Here is a 16665-nt window from a genome sequence, read left to right on the forward strand (position 1 = left end):
TTAGCCTTTTCCTGGCAGCAGAATCTCCTGGATGTTTGATATTTTTTTGGTTTAGGAAGGTGAAAATTACAGGTTGCATTTCGCCATAATGCATATCTGAATTTTGTAATCTTTGGAGGTCTGTTCATGTTCTTACTCTTTACTTCTGCTTTGTCAAAAAGGGTACAAAATGTATCTAGCTTTGAAAGTTTAATTTAAAACAGAAGTGGAAAATTCTTTTTTATTTTTCTCCTCAACTTTTTCCTACAGTACCTTGTACTGAATTCACACTGCAAGAATTGTTATGACTTTCAGAGTGGTATTGATATGTATTGTTACTACGTGGTTGTATATGACCCATCACATCATTTTCTTAGTCACTGTACAAAGGGAGGTCTCTGCCAAAGAAATGCAGTGAAGATTTCAGCTGTGTATTCAGTACTGTTAGCCTGCTAGGTAAGGTTTCCCACCATGCAATTATCATTTAAATGAATAGTAGCTGAGTGTTCTAATTATGCAAGTGGGAAAACCTTCCAAAGCTATCCTCTTCAGAAGAAAAAAAAAAAATCACTTGTACATTCTGTGTATACATGAGTAAGTCTTGATCCAAAAGAATTTAAAGATGACAAAACTGTTTTACAGGAACTGCAGTAAAACTTAAGGTGTAGACTAGTTCATTGTACATGAAGTTGCTCAAAGTTAAATGTGACTTACTGTGTATGAGTACCCAGTCTTCCATACATTTTTCAGGCATCATTGCTAAGTATATTAAACTATACGTGCATATATGATTTATTAAATACATAGTCTTTATTCACAGATCCCAAAGGAGTTCGAAGAATGAATAAGTAATAACAGCCATTTTGCATACATACGTCAGGTAGTGTGAAGAATGAACTATGGAATAATTCATTGTACTTCTTGGAAGGAGTAATAAGGAAATAATTTAAATTTTCAGTAGATTTTTCTCATGATAAACTATTGTTGTAATAGTGTAAGGAAAAGACAGTCTAACAATATAAATTGTGACTTGACAGGTATTCTCATCTACCAGAAGGATTATGTTAGGGTTTTCTTTTTCCTTTTTAACCCTGCCAAGAATGTTTCAGTAGTCATTTGTAATCAATCAGTTGGCTGTGTAATAAAGTTAATATAATTGGGAGACAAGTTGTTTCTATACTACCTTACAGCTAGTAAAATACTGCCTTTTGTAAATCACTGATAAGTATTTGCAGATTAAGATATTGTTGAAAAGTATAATTCAAATGTACCGAAATAATTGTTCAGCTTATGCATAAGCAACAGCTGTACAAGATTCGCAGCTACAGAGAAGTGTTTGATTCTACACAGAAAATCAATTTGAAATTCTTTCTTAGTTTGCCAGTTTCTTTGTATAAGTTGAGGGTTATTTTTTTGTATAGTTTCATAGTGCTATATCTTGTTTTGCTTTGATTATAGGGAATAAGCATGATGATGGTACACAGAGTGATTCAGAAAATGCTGGTGCCCACCGGCATTACAGTAAGCGGGCAGCACTTGAAGAGCACTTGAGACACCACCATGCAGAGCTGAAGAAGTCGCACCAGAAAGTCCATTCCACAGAAAAACAGCAAGAGCAAGCTGGTGTGAATCAGACTGCTTTTATGATTGAGTTTTTTGATGAGGACCATCCTCGAAAGAGACGTTCTTACTCTTTTTCTCAGAATGTGGGAGCTCTGTGCTCAGAATCTCCATCTCCAGCACCTCATGTGCGATCTGAAAGAGCAAAACCTACATCAGGAGAGAAAGCAGTCCCTTCATGTGTGCAAGGTAGTTCATCACATCACAGAGCAGCACACAGTGTTCACGCAAAACTTTTAAAACAAAAATCAGAAGATCCTTCTGCTGCTTTACCTGTCTTACAAGCTGCATTGTTAAGGAGTTCAGGAAGCCTTGGCCATAGGCCTAGTCAGAACCAGGAGATGGACAAAAAGTTGAAAAGCCAGCATATTTCTTCTGCTACTGAGAGGGACAATGAGGATGATCAGAGTGACAAAGGTACTTACACTATTGAGTTGGAAAATCCCAATTCTGAAGAAATGGAAGCTCGTAAAATGATTGACAAGGTGAGAAAGTGTGAATGGATACTAAACTGGTACGTGTTATGTGGGCAACGGTCTACCTGTTCAATTCTACTTACTTAAAGGGGCTGCAATAGTGTAAGCTTAACAGCCATTGTGTAATGATGGTATACAAAATATCAAAAAAGCAGAAGCAGGCATTTGACTAAAAAATTATTCCTATGTGATACTGTTGTTCTTTTAGTTTGCTAGTTTTAGTATGTTTTCAAAAGGCTAAATATTATCAAAATACTAAGGAACAACATTAAATGAGCCGGTATTTTTGGGAAGTGTTTGATTACAATTTATTATGTCCCATGTGGATATACTCAGTTGTTCTTAAAATCCTGTTATCTCTGCGGTTTTTGGTTTGCAAATCAGTTCCATCCTGCAGGCAGGTAGGCATAGGAACCTTATGGTGACCAAATAACTTGCTTATAGGGAAAAATATACTTAAAAATAGAAATAACTTTATTTGAATTCAGTGGGAAGATAAGAATAGGAGAATCTGCAGTTAATGATTTGTCTTAAATGACTCATGAGCAGATTTTTTTATTCCTTTTACTATGTTTTCTTCCTAAATAATCCAGTGCAAAGGGATATGTTTCTAGCATTGGAAGGCCACAATGAGGTCTCCCCGGAGCCTTCTCTTTTCCAAACCAAACAAGCCCAGTTCCCTCAAGGAAGAGGTGAACTTCATAGGAAAGATGCTCCAGCCCTCTGATCATCATGGTGGCCCTCCTCTGAACTCATTCCAAGAGCTCGTCTTTCTTGTGCTGGGGGCCCCAGGCCTGGACATAGTACTCCAGATGGGGCCTCACAAGAGCCGAGTAGAGGGGGACCACCACCTCCCTCTCCCTGCTGGCCACTCCTCTTTTAATGCAGCCCAGAACATAGTTGGCCTTCCAGGCTGCCAGCACCCGGAAGACTACCTTCATTTGCTACAGACACATTCATTTGATTTTTGTTACAGATCTTCAGTTGCTATTGCATCTAAGTCAAGATTTTAGTCAAGTTATACAACAGGATTTATTTGAAAACTAGAGAAAAAAATAACACTTTTTTGCTTGCCTTACATTTTTAAATTGCTAATGCTGAGGATTCTTATTCTTTCTTAATAAAAGGTGGATAAGTGAGGAATAAAACAAGGACTTCTGCTAGTCTGTTTACTGCTGTGCTGCTTTCTTGACTATGAAAGTGAATAGTTGTTATACATTTAATCAATAGTTCAAGCAGAACCTCTTTCTATGTTGACATGTCAGTCTTTTTTTTTCTGAGCAGCCTGCTAAAATGAATTTCATTCAGAAGTATCCACTGGGTCGAAAGATTCATTGAAACTCATGAGTTAAATTTGCTAGGGTTTGGGTGAAAACTACAAAATAACAAGGATAACTTTCTGAGACATTCACAGAAATAGTGCAAACAATCCACCTGTAACAATTTATTCTAGAATGGTGCTAGAATTTGTGTATAGTCTGCCTGAAGAATTTCCTATGGAGTGAATTGCTTGTGGGTTTGGATATTTTTTTTATTTTTTTGTCGTCTTTTTACTGGAAGAAAGGATGAGAATATTCGGACTAATTTGCATTACTGATTCATTTGCAAAGCCTTAGCCACAACTTTAATCTTGTGGGCAAAGACTTTGCTCTTTTCTGTTTGAGGAAAGTGTATAAGACCATAGTCACAAATGCTAGCGTGGCATTAAATTGTCAAAAATCAGTCAAGTAACGATTAGTTTATTAAACAAGTAATGACTAATAATGCTTTTCTCTGAGTTTAGGATCCAAGAGAAATATTTGGGAAATGACAGTTCAAATTCTCAGAGAAATGAGATGATGTCTGTGTGTAGTTTTAAAAAAAAAAAAAAAAAAAAAGTGGATAAGACTTTAATCTTGTGCCATATTGCTGTCTTCAAAAGTACAATTTTTGCCTAACATATCCTTTTTCTAGTGAATCACGGAAATATTCAAGCATAACAGATAATTACGTGAATAGTAATCTAATGATCAGTAGAGGATGCTATCCTGTTTTATTCAATGTATTTCTTTAATTTAAGGATCCATTTCTTTCTCCACCATTCATTCAGTATTGAAAGCAAAAAAGATTTTAAATTAACAAATGACAATCTGTTTTTTCTTTTTTTTCTTAAAAATTTTAAAGCCTGGCATTAGAAAAGAGAATGTGAGAAAGATACAAAAATAATCAGAAGGAAACAAGAAGACGTTTTCTGCCTAACAGAGAAAAACTGTTCAGTGAAATACTTTTCCTGAAGGGATGGGTAGATTCATTTATCTGCAGTGATGACTGTCTTGGAGTGAATAGACTGTAGCTTGTGTAGAATAAATGGCTCAAAAAAAAAAAATTGAGGCATGAACCTTTTACAACTTGCAACACCATGGAAATTTGTTGAGCCTGTGAAAGTTAAGATTAGGCAAGACATTAAGATCTCACAGACAAGGTCACTGCAATGAAAACAACCAATATAAATGCATACCAAGCCTGAAGTCAGTGGGAAAAGAGAAATTTGTTAATTTTTTTTTGCAAATTAACAGGTTTTTTTAAAAGAGATTTGATTTTATGACACAAAAAATACAGAACTTAAGATGGTGAACAAATAGATTTCAGATTTAAACATTTCTATGTTTATATAAATATCTCTGTGTATAGCCTGTGTATGCCTATTTAACTCATGTATGTTGACTGATTTCTATTTTTATATAAGCCATGATAGGAACTGATGCAATTTGCTAATATTTCAGGAATGCTAATAATTATTTCTTCTATGCTGTCATTTGAATTTCCTCAGTGTGAATAAGTACCACCAAAGTGTGGCCAGCTTTGAATGATTAGAAATAGTGTGCTCACAAGCACTGTTGGACTCCATCAACATTTAGCAAACGTCAATGAATGTCAGTGGGTGCACTGTTTTCAGCATGGAGGAATTCCATCCCACTCCTTTGCATCATATGCACTTCCATGTCAGACATCATTTTGTCAAACTGCCCCTCTGCTGCCATCTGTCACATATTAACAAAATGTAACAGGATATTGGTGGGAAGGTTCAACCTCTACTGGCATACCGCCAACATCCGCCTCTGATGTGGGATAGCATCATAAAATAGGTGGCACTACTTTCAGAGCAACCCTCGTACATTACAGATATAATGTATACATATATCTGGAAAAAATATCAAAACCAGTCTATCACAGGTGGAAAGTGGTTATGGCTTAAGGGTTTTTTTTAATTCATTTTTTTCTTTGTTTTATTATTATTTTTTACTTAAGGCAGTTTCATTTCATGATGTCTCTGAATGGAAATATTTGTCAAAACTCCCACTGTAGAGTTAGTGGAAAAATGGTTATCATTGGCAAGCAGTAAAGACATCAGCTGTTGCTCACTTTAGCAGTCTTCTCTCTCAGTCTGTCAGCTGGTCAGAATGCTATCCTCCAAATGTACCTGTGCTCTCAGAATTGAGCTGGACATTTCTCAAGTATTGTATTACTGAAAATCCTTTAAAACATATTACTGGGACTTCTGACTGATTTTAGTTTTGTATGAGTTGACATTGCTGCTATGTCTTTCAAATTCTGTTTTCTTTCCTAGAGTATGAGTAAATAGTGCCAGTGTTAGTGGTATGGAAATGAGTTGTACATTTCCCTGTTCTACTAATAGTTTCCTTGCATTTTTATTTTAAGATGGGCTTCCATAATGTCCTCTGTTAACTTTAGTTTATAAAATACAAATTGTATGCAAGATCAGTTCCCTTCCTCACAAACTCGCATGTTCTTTTCACTTGTTCTCTCCTGTATATTTTATGTTTTAATGTTCTTTGTAAACAGACATCACTTGAAAAATAATGATAAAGCTTGCTTCCTTCAAGTTCTTTGGTTGGCCAATGATACTTTTACATTCAAGTGGTCAAATGTCAGTTAAGTTCATACAAAATTATGAATTTTTTAGTAGAAAAACAAACTTAGAAAATAAATTAATGCTACATTAATGATGTGGAAGAAAGTTAAAATTGAATAACAAATATTGACTACCTTTTATACTTGTGGAAGCCTTTTTAAAATTGATGTTGAGAGCTGCTTCATCAGTATGTAAAGGAAGAGAGCAGCTCATATATCCTACCACCTTGAACATAATCATTGATATTCTTTTCTCAAATAACTTCAGACAGCCACATCTCTTTCTAGCAGAAAGCATTATGGTTGCAGCTAACAGCTAAGTAAAAAAAGAAATTCAGGATCTTGATTTGATTTAATGTTTTCAGTATCCTTATAATACATAAAATAAATGAGTAAATGTGGCACAGCCATAGGATTTGTTTCATGTTTACATCCAGTTTTCCCCTTTGAATAGGGTTGATGCTTTCTTATGTTAATAATTGGCAATTGCTCTCTACTTTGCTCTAAATTGTAAACTATGTATGTTTTACAATTTTAAAAAGAAATCTCATTTGTGAAGAAGTTTCTAATCAAGTATATCAGATAACAAATTTTTCTGAACCACAGAAAAGGTAAGTCTCTCAGTGAATGCAAAAATTAAGAATGACGTTTCTGCAGTTCATCTTCCTATTTGTAAATAGAAAGATTGAAAATTATCAGGACAGTGAGTGTCATGTTTTCAATAAATCAAAATACCAGTATTAAATTGTAATGAGTGAGAATGAATCATAGAATCATAGAATGGCCTGGGTTGAAAAGGACCAGAATGATCATTGAGTTTCAACCTCCTTGCTATATGCAGAGTTGCCAACCACTAGACCAGACTGCCCAGAGCCACGTCCAGCCTGGCCTTGAATGCCTCCAGGGACGGGGCATCCACAGCCTCCTTGGGCAACCTGTTCCAGTGCGTCACCACCCTCTGTGTGGAAAAACTTCTTAACATCTAACCTAAACTTCCCCTGTCATAGTTTAAATGGATGTATTTGGAATATTAAGTATTTACATGCAGAATTGTGATAAATAAGAAGTGACTCAATAAGTTTTGTATAGGCTCTTTGGGGTATTTTTTACTTGTGTGGGTTTTGGTTTTCTAGGAGTTAACAACAGCAGAGCTACACATCTTTGCATGTCTGGGAAGAGAATGAATAGAATAAAGGTTACATGTCTGTTTTGAATCTCATCAGCTTTGCTAATCAGGGAATCTGGAATTCTTTAGCAAATCGTGCATATGGAAACATTGGCCTTGGATAAAATTTTCATTTGTCCTCAAATTGTTTATTTTGATTATTTTGTATTTATATTTATAAGCCACAGGTAGAATATGCATAGAATATTGTTCTGGTGACTCAGTCATGAGATTTTTCCTCTTTATAAATCTGCGATAACTGTGATAGTTTTGGAGGTGACACAGAGCTGGTGTTGATAGAGACAGCAGGTTTTCCATTCTCATTTTCTACATCTTTCATCTTTCCATTTATGATTATACTTTTCAATTGTTTTTTTTTTTTTTTTCCACTACACATGTAAATGGACATTACAATAAATTGAGTCTCCTTATTCATTTTGCTCTTGGGGTTTGTCTGCTCATACTCTATTAAGTTACTGGTTAAAGTTGCATTCTTCAAGGACTGCTCTGTATTTCTCCTTGCTGAGCTAGGACTTCTTAATGGGAGAGTCTTTATTGGTTTTGTGTTGCAAGCAGGAGTGAAACTGCTTAGTATCAGAGCATTTTAACGTGCAGGGTGACTTTGGAGGTCAGTCATAGACAAATAGCCTGAGATATCGTTATCTGTAGTAACTTCTCAAAAATATATTTTAAACAGCACAATTTTTGACTGCATAGTTTTTCATAGGTGTTTTTTGTTGTTGTGTCCCTTAAGTGTGCAGAAAGCTTGCTTACTGGATCTTGTCTTGTCTGTTGTAAACTTTAAAGCTGCATAGATAATCTTGCAGATACTGTGAAAGTACCTGCAATTCCTCCATTGTATTAGGCATAAAGTAACTGCTAAATGATAAATTGTGGACTGGCAAGTTTCAGAGTAATGTTAAGTATTTTGTAAGTAAGATCGACCAAATCATAAGTAGGTATTTCATTACATGGCTACATTTCTAATAAATCAGTCTAGCTTTGTGAGAACTGTAGACTAATTTGGATGTTTTCCATCATTTGCAAGTAGAGTGCAGAACGCAGTGGGGATTGGTTCAAAATATGGATCTCTATACATCTAATTATAATATACATCTATTATGATATACATCTATTTTTAATATATCTTCATCTTTTAATATATCTAAAAAAATCTATCTTCTGGTCTGTATTATTAAAACTATGTTCATCCAAAAATGTGCATTTAGAGTGCAAGCAGAACAGGGAAGGGGGAAATGTTTTGCATTGCAGTACACATGGTCGTATGTATTTTTTGCAGTAGCATAAATGACAAACTATGTGAAAAGAATCAATGGGCGGGAAGTAAGTTAGGAGAAAAGGAATCTCTGAATGCTTAAAAGACTGCTAGGGAACTGAGACAGATGTATTTGTTTTCAGAAAATGGCTTTCTCCTCATCTGTCTTTTCACACTCTGTGAATTTAATTGCTTTTATCATTGCTTCGGTGACTTTTTTTCCAGAAAGAGTGCATTTTAGCCCTACTTAGTGTCTTGGGTGTGGAGTGACTGTATTTCATTAATTCAATTTTGAAAGAAAAAAAAGTAAAAAGAAAACCAACAGTAGAACAGTTGAAGCCTATCAAATCATCTGAGCATGTAAATTTTAGCAGGAATGCAGAATGTTTGTAACTTCTTTTTTCTTTCTATAGTGAGGGAGAATGAGGAGTCTTACAGTCCCTAAGCTTACCATTTCCTTTTGAATTTGGAATTCTGAAGAAAATGAATTTTTCATTTCATAAAACAAGTACAAAGTATGCGTGTATATAAATAGGTAACTGGCTTTTGTTAAGAGGAAGTTATTAAGCTTGGCACATTTATTTTTATTTGCCTATGTGGCTTTTTTTTTATACCAGTGTGTTTTGTGTTCTATATCTTCAATATATCATTAAAATGCCATAAACTGTTTCTGTGAAAATCCACAGGAATTCATGAGAAATTCCCTGCACAGGACACAGTCTGTTTGGCTGCAATAGCTCAGCTAACTGCCAAGAACAAACATAAACTATTAAAATAGCGCATCTCAGAAGCAACTTGGTTAAACACAGTTCATACAGTAGCTAAATGCAAGATAAAAATAGGCATTTTACTCTGGCTCATCATATTTCAAGGGGGAAAGAAAATGTTTTCTTGTTTGTCCTTTTTTTTCCAATTATCAGAAATTTTGATTTCTAACAACCAACTTACTGCATATTATGAATGTCCAGACTAACTTCTTCGGAAGAATTATGAGGAGCTCATCATCTTTTCCCCTAAAAAGTTAAGGAACAATTGCTATTATAATTTACGTTCTTTTTATTTTACAATGGCAAATATTATTTCAAATTGAATCACTTGCTCCTTGTTTATTTTGCCATGATCCTATCTTGAATGCACTGTACAGTACAGCCCTATGTCCCTTGCCTGCCTTCAGTTTGCCCTTTTGGCCATTCATCTTTGAATTCCTTTTTATACATCTTTGTCTAGAGGGTTTGTTCTGGTCCTTGTGTACAGATTGCCTTCACTGAATTTAATAGCATTTAAACGACCATCTTGTCAAATGCCCCTCTAAAACATGGCTTTAGCTGCTGTTAGGGTCATCAAAGGATCAAAGGGGAATCACATGTTCTGTTAAAATTTTTTTAAGGAAATAAATATTTATGAAATACCCTTCAGCAAGTCATGTAAAACAGTATCTAGACATGATTATAGTAACTGCAAATCAAGGGAGAATTAGCAGAAGGCGAATGACTGGGTGCTTAAATATTTTTTGTTCTGCTTCTCAAACGTTAACAACCATTATCGTTTGCGGCCATCTAGTGGTGAATCCTTTTTAAATACAATTACCTCGCACAGAATTTTGTTTGACTAAGCCTCTAGCTTTACTCTTGTGAAAGTAATTACCATTTTCTTCCATTTCTTCATCTTTAAGATGAAACAATTTTTGATGTTACAGATTCTTTCTGGCAGCTTGCTTTAATGTAAATTTTTTAAATGGTAGATTTTCAAGATGTAAAATATTGTGTTAAGTGTCTTTGAAGTATACATAAATTCTGAATGCAATCAGTATTCCTTAATATCTTTGACTCACAAGAAATTTGACAGATAATATACTGGCTGTCCATGATGTTATGATGTGGAGTACCAATAACCGAAAATCATAAAACCATGACACCTGCTTAACTCTATTTCATGAAATTGCCTTGATAAAAGTTAAAACATACCTAACATTTGCTAGTATTTTTATCTACGGGGAATGGTTTTAAATGTTAGGGGGAAATTATTTCTCACAAATGATAGAATTGCTGTGAGCATCAGTAGGAAATAGTATAGCAGAAACTTGGCAAGGCACATATTGAATGAGATTATTCTGCATGGTTTGTGAGATCTGGTTAACTTCTGATGTCTGCTAAATTCCTGAGAAATGAAAAACTGAAATTTTGTTTATATTAAGTAATCCAGTGTGAGTGTTAGTGGCAAATGTAACCATTTAGATTTGTTTTGTTTAGCTCATGACAAAATCCTGAAAATATGGTAGGTTATTAATTTTTAATTGACTGGGAAATGGGCTTGCAATGCATTCTGCAACAATTTTGACTTCACCATTTGTTTCTTTCATCAGTGTCATTTTTCATTTGACCATTCCAGCTAGCAGTTCCCTGAATTTTCAGTGTTGACATACACTTCTGCTCTTTCTTTTTCAATTTGCAGTAAATATTTCTTCTATTTTATCTGCAGATTTCACCAGGATGTCAGATAAGCATAATACAACAAAAATACTTGAACTCACTATCCAGCATGCCACCATCCATCCATTAACATTGAACATCATATCAGGATGGAATTGAGTTAATGTGTGTAATGGTTTGTTTCATTTTCAGGTATTTGGAGTGGATGACAGCCAGGATTATAATAGGCCTGTTATCAACGAGAACCAGAAAGATTTAGTAAAAGATTGGGCTATAAATTCTACTACAGTAGTGCTGGAAGAAAAAAGACCACTGAGTACAACTGGATTTCTTGACACAGAGGTAGAATTTAATTTTTGATGGTCTTCCTTTTTCTTCCAATAAGACAGAGCACTAATAGTTGACCAACAAGTATTAAACAGCAAACAAAGCCTTTCCTAGAAAATATTGGCTCAGATCTATAAGTTTTTCTTAGTTCTTTATTGTATTATTGAAATTTCTATGTGCCAGTTTCCCAAGTTAAATTGGGAAGGTATTAAAATTCAGAAAGAAGGTATATGCATTTAATGAGGGGTAGAAAGCCAGCTAGGAAAAAAATGGTGGATGAATGGAAAAATACATTTCAGATTTTTTTTGGTAACAAAGCTGGAGGTTTTTGCATTCAAGGTTTCAGTTCTCAAGTGAGATGCTACTCATGAGAAGTCACACACAATATTTGCCTCAGAAGTGGTATAATTTAATCAGTTGATGAAAGATTAGGTCAAGGAAAGTGTTTTTTCTTTTGTATTACCCAGAATATGCACATGAGCTACATGTTAATCATATTGTATATTGAAATCCTGGGAGACGTTCCGATGTAATGGTGGTGGATAAACTATAACCTGAAATGTGTTAGAACAGGCTCAAACTGCAACAGAATTAATCTGATAACAAGCACACCACATTTATGCCACTGACTATGTCAAACTGGTACTGAAATAACATACTGTAAATTAGAAAACTTTATAAGTAAGCAAATTTCTTGAAATATATCATGAGTTTTAAGTATGAGTATCTGCTTGCCATGTAAATACACTAGTTTTGGTATCTAGACTTGTGCTTTCCATAGAAAAAGAGTACTTTGTAGTTTCTGTATTTGAGATACTGTGCAGTCCTGGTACACTAAATATGTAACTATCTAGATTAGTTTCTTTGAGTAGTTTTTCTACTCAGTGATCAAGTAGATTATTGTCATACCAGAATGGTTGTCCTGCATGGAAGAATTTGCCTTTCACCATGCTCTGAGTTGATCTGTAAATGAAACCTTACTGTCTTTCTTCTTTTTCATTCCTTTCAGCTCTTATGAGTTTTCAAGAATTTTAAAGTACTGATTTGTTTCCATTTCTGTTGTAGTTTTTTGGTCGGTGGGTTTTTTTTTTTTTTGTGAGCAGCAGAAGAACCACCATATTCTCATCATATGTGAGCTTTTCTGCTTGTGCTTTTTGGAAAACTTACTGCATTACTGAGCTGCTAAGTGAATAAACCTTATTGAAGGTCTTGGCTAAACAGTCAGGTGACCATGGAATAGCTCAGTGTTCCAGGCTTGTTTCATTTGCCCATCATGGTTGTACCTATAGATGTTTAGAAGATGTAGATAAAATTAGAAGATGTTTGACACAGAAAAAGAGATTTCAATTCTGGAAGATGGAAACAATGTCTTGGGAAGTTAATAAGATTTTTGAAGACATTTAGGGGTTGAGAGATTGTTCTGAGCTTAAATATGTGTACAGGACAAGTTATAAATAGCTTGCTTTGAAGAGAGTAGAATTCACTTTTCTTATAAAGAAAGTCTCACTTTTTCCTTTGATGTGACAGGCTTTGATACTTTAAAGTGGTGTATGTCAGGAGACTAGATAAAATGCAGAGTAAACGTCTTAACACAATACTATTGAGCCTGCATGCACTTGCCATTTCAACGATTACAGATTAGACAGTAAAAATACTAAATTCATTTATGTAAAATATTTAAATGTTTTTATTTTCTATATTATAAGCTGCCACTTGCCAACCCAGGTAAGTGAGATGTAAGAGCAAAAGTTAAATGATAGAGAACAAAGAGAATAATTTTTGTCGTTGATATATGTTCTGGTTGTACGAGCTCATTTAATAAAAATACTGCAGTCCTTTGGATGATATATCCACCCGGATTCCATTTTATTTTCAGTGACCAGTTCCCATATGCTAACCACTGTTCTTAAATCATGGGCATGATTTATCAGCATTGTTTTTGATGTGCTTGTTAAGGACATACCTCTTCTGTATTTTTCTATTAACAGTGTCATCAGTGCTATTGGCTACAGTGTTCCTTGTTTTGAACACCCGTTTCATGTCTTTGCCATTGAAAATAAATAATAGTGTTGCTACTGTGAACACTAAATAACTGCTGTATCGCTCCTTAAAACTGGAGAACAGCCATGTGTATTCAGAGGCTTTATGTCCTTTTGTTTGTTTACACTAACTTCATATCCTTCTGTAGAGAAACCATTGAGTATGAAGTTTGATATTGGCTTTTTGTTTGAACTTAGAAGCCATGATTAAACATAGGATGCTTATGTTAGCAGTGTCCTATGGCTGTGAAAAGGCGAGCACTGGGCAGTGCATTAGCAGTAGGAATGGGAAATGTTGACACCATGATGGGAGATGGCAGTGAATCTCCAGAACGCTGGCAAGAGATTTGTTACCATTCTTGTTTAGGAAAGGAGAATTCTGAACTAGAGAGGGAACAAGGAGGTTTACTCGGATTATTAAGGGAATAGAGATTTACCTTACAAGAACAGGTTGATACAATTCATTTACTTCAGATACGTTGTAGCAGACATGGATGTGCTTGCTGAATTTTGCTGTGTAATTAGAATAAGTGCAACTGAAGGAAAAAGAACTATTTGAGATGCGTATCAATGTTGTTCCATGAAAAAATGTGAAAACATTGTCTATAAGTAAATTATAGAAACTTGGGGGAAAAAATCACCAGTTGTGGAGGAATATGGTCCAGAAACAGAAGGGGGGAGAGGGACTAAAAGACTTTCAAGATGGCTCTTAAATCTATGAAAAGATGGCATAGTCAGATATTCAGAACTTGAGGTGACTGGAATATGTATCTGAAAAGACTACTTTTGGTTCTATTTACTGAAATTTAGTTGAAATTATTATTATGCTCTGAAATGCCAAGTAATGGGGATGCTTCTAGGTGTCATATGGTTGTGCTGTGTCTTTTTTTCAGATATGCAGACAGAAGCTCTGAATCTTGAGGCTGAATAATATGTCTACAGAAATCTATGGATGTTTTTTTCTGTGGATTTATCATTCAGATTCAGTTTGAATATGTATTAAAGGAAGGCAGATTCAACACCAAATTAAAATGTTGATACCTCTTAAGTCAGCCTGGCTCTTCTGAAAGGCTGGGAAATTCCTGTTGGTCTTCAAGGGAGGACTGAGAGGATTGCTTACTGAAAGCCTGTAAGATGCATGGAGTATAAGGGAAAAATTAGGATAACGGAATGTGAATTTTTAGTGTTATATGAACATTTCACATTTGGATGTGTTAGATTCTATTACTGAGCTACATATTGCATTTAATAATATGCAGTTTGTTTTAGTTAGAGATTAAAATAACCATTTTATAGCTACTAGTAAAAGGAGCTTCATAGCTTTGTTGTTTATGCTTGTATATATAGAAAATTGACAAAGCACATTTGCATCTACTGCTATGTAGGAAATGTTTTTTTAACAGTGTAATTACCATTAATTTGCAAAATCTTCATACTTCAGTGCAAAGTGCAATTCAGATTACTGATTATTTATTGGAAATGATAACAATGGAATTGTTTTGATGATATACAAAGAATTAGGGTTTGCTGTAGCAAAGATAAGTAGGACTACTATCATATCTGGTTTAGGCTGTAATTAATTGCTTTAGTAATGGTAAATATTTATTTGCTAGTAGAGACAGAGAAAGAAAAGAGAAATGGAGCAAAAATAGTTTAGAGATTTAAAGGAAAAGTATCAGCAGTAGCAATGCTTTTTGTTGTCAGTGCATAAATGCCGCGTGTTTTTGCATGTTTTTTTGTTAAATGATTCTTTCTGGCACTCTTCCTGACATCATGTTCAGAAATGCCCATAAATAACTGAAACACTGAATTGCATTACTTTGGTGTTGTTAGATTTGAATTTTTTAACATTTTGATTTTAAGAAATGAATTCAGAGTGTGGACACTTCTATAGTAGTTCATAGAAATGATTTGATGCATCTCTGAAATAATACGTTCGTAACAATCTGAAATGGATTTGTGATGCTTTTGTTTGCATTAATTAAAGTCATCCATAGGATTAAGAGACATTCAGGCATGTAAATTCAAGTCTTCTTAATTACCTAAGTAACTTCTAATGTAAAAGAAGTTCTTGGATGTTAGATGACACCTTTTCAGCATTTTGCTGAATGAATTTCACAAAATTTATACAGTTAATTCCTAATTAGAGATTAGAATCCCAGAGTGCCCAATAAATTAAGCAGAAATCTACATTTTTAATGCTAGTGCCAAGCAGAGCTCCAGATAACCTTTAAAATAGTTGCTTCATGTTCTCTTTATAAGCAAGTTACGCATGTCTCTATGTCCTTCCCATCTCTTCTGTTGATCTTGAATTGTGATTTCTGATTTGATTTGCCTGTAGTTATGTAACTCCTTTGGAACTGTAGACAATGGCTTTTTTAATTTGCAACCTTTTGGTTTTTGAGTCCCATAGATTAGACTATCTAAACTACAAAACGTTTCAAGCCTTCAGTAGCGTACCACCCATGTATGCACATATACATATATCCATATTTGTCTGCTGTCTTTAGAGGAGCTAGAGAAATTGTAATATACTGGATAAAACAATAATATTGCATTATATTTAGAAATCTGTTTTTGGAAAATAAATGTTTATCATACTATAAGAATACAGAGTATGAAGGTGGTTTGAGTTTTATGTTTACTCTTATCCATTTGAAAATGTGTCGAACTTTCAAAAGGCTTTTCTATTGGGAAAGCAAGTCCATTTCCTTTTCAGATCAGCTGAAGAAAAAACAATCAGATACTGATTGCACTGACTACCCTGTTAGCCAGTAGGATGGTATAAAACTGTCTTTCCTTCTTTTGTCATTTAGACTGAACAAATTATTTGATCTTCCTCTCCTTTCCCTCGCAAATTGTCTTGTTCTTTCAATCTTTGAGGCATTCTTTCCATAATGAAGTAAATACAATGTATCTGGACAAGAGATCTTCTAAACTGGTAAAATGTAACCCATGTATCTTCTTGAAGCTCAGTCTTAATTCTTGCCTTCACGCCTACCCACAGCGTTTCTTTCCTGCTCTGCTGTTTTGAAGCAGGCTCACGTTGTAATACATTTTCTATAGGTTCTGATGCTTAAAAGTTCATTGCATGAGGAATCGCTGCTTATTCTATACTGAGAGTCATTTATGCTGCCATTCTAGAAATGGTAAATCTAAAATTTATTGAAGTAAACTCCTTTTTCAGTTTCCTGCAGGAAGATAGTGTCTCACATTTCTATTCCAGGAAATATTGGAATGAGAAAATGATTTTATCAAACAGTTGTCATTTTTCTTCTACTTTTTTTCTTCCATAGGAAAGTTCTGCTGCCCCTGGAAGTAAACGTTGGGTGTCACAGTGGGCTAGTTTGGCTGCCAATCACACACGTCATGACCAAGATGATATCAGACTGGAGTCACCTGTTCCCGCTCCACTAGAGAATGGTAATAAAACAGTTCTTGT

General features: G+C 34.7%; 1 protein-coding gene across 14 annotated transcripts in view; it reads left to right on the forward strand.

Annotated features, from left to right (window-relative positions):
- Nucleotides 1–16665, forward strand: part of CEP170 (centrosomal protein 170) — an 89054-nt gene that overhangs the window by 43372 nt on the left and 29017 nt on the right. For 13 of the 14 annotated variants that reach the window (XM_021392368.1, XM_021392371.1, XM_021392369.1 and 10 more), the window contains 3 exons: nucleotides 1438–2084; nucleotides 11050–11199; nucleotides 16520–16646. In XM_021392368.1, coding sequence (XP_021248043.1) covers nucleotides 1438–2084; nucleotides 11050–11199; nucleotides 16520–16646 — 924 coding nt within the window. The remainder of the gene's footprint in view (nucleotides 1–1437; nucleotides 2085–11049; nucleotides 11200–16519; nucleotides 16647–16665) is intronic. The other variant, XM_021392363.1, reaches the window with a different exon arrangement.

This window comes from Numida meleagris, chromosome 3, assembly GCF_002078875.1.
Source record: "Numida meleagris isolate 19003 breed g44 Domestic line chromosome 3, NumMel1.0, whole genome shotgun sequence".
NCBI lineage: Eukaryota > Metazoa > Chordata > Aves > Galliformes > Numididae > Numida > Numida meleagris.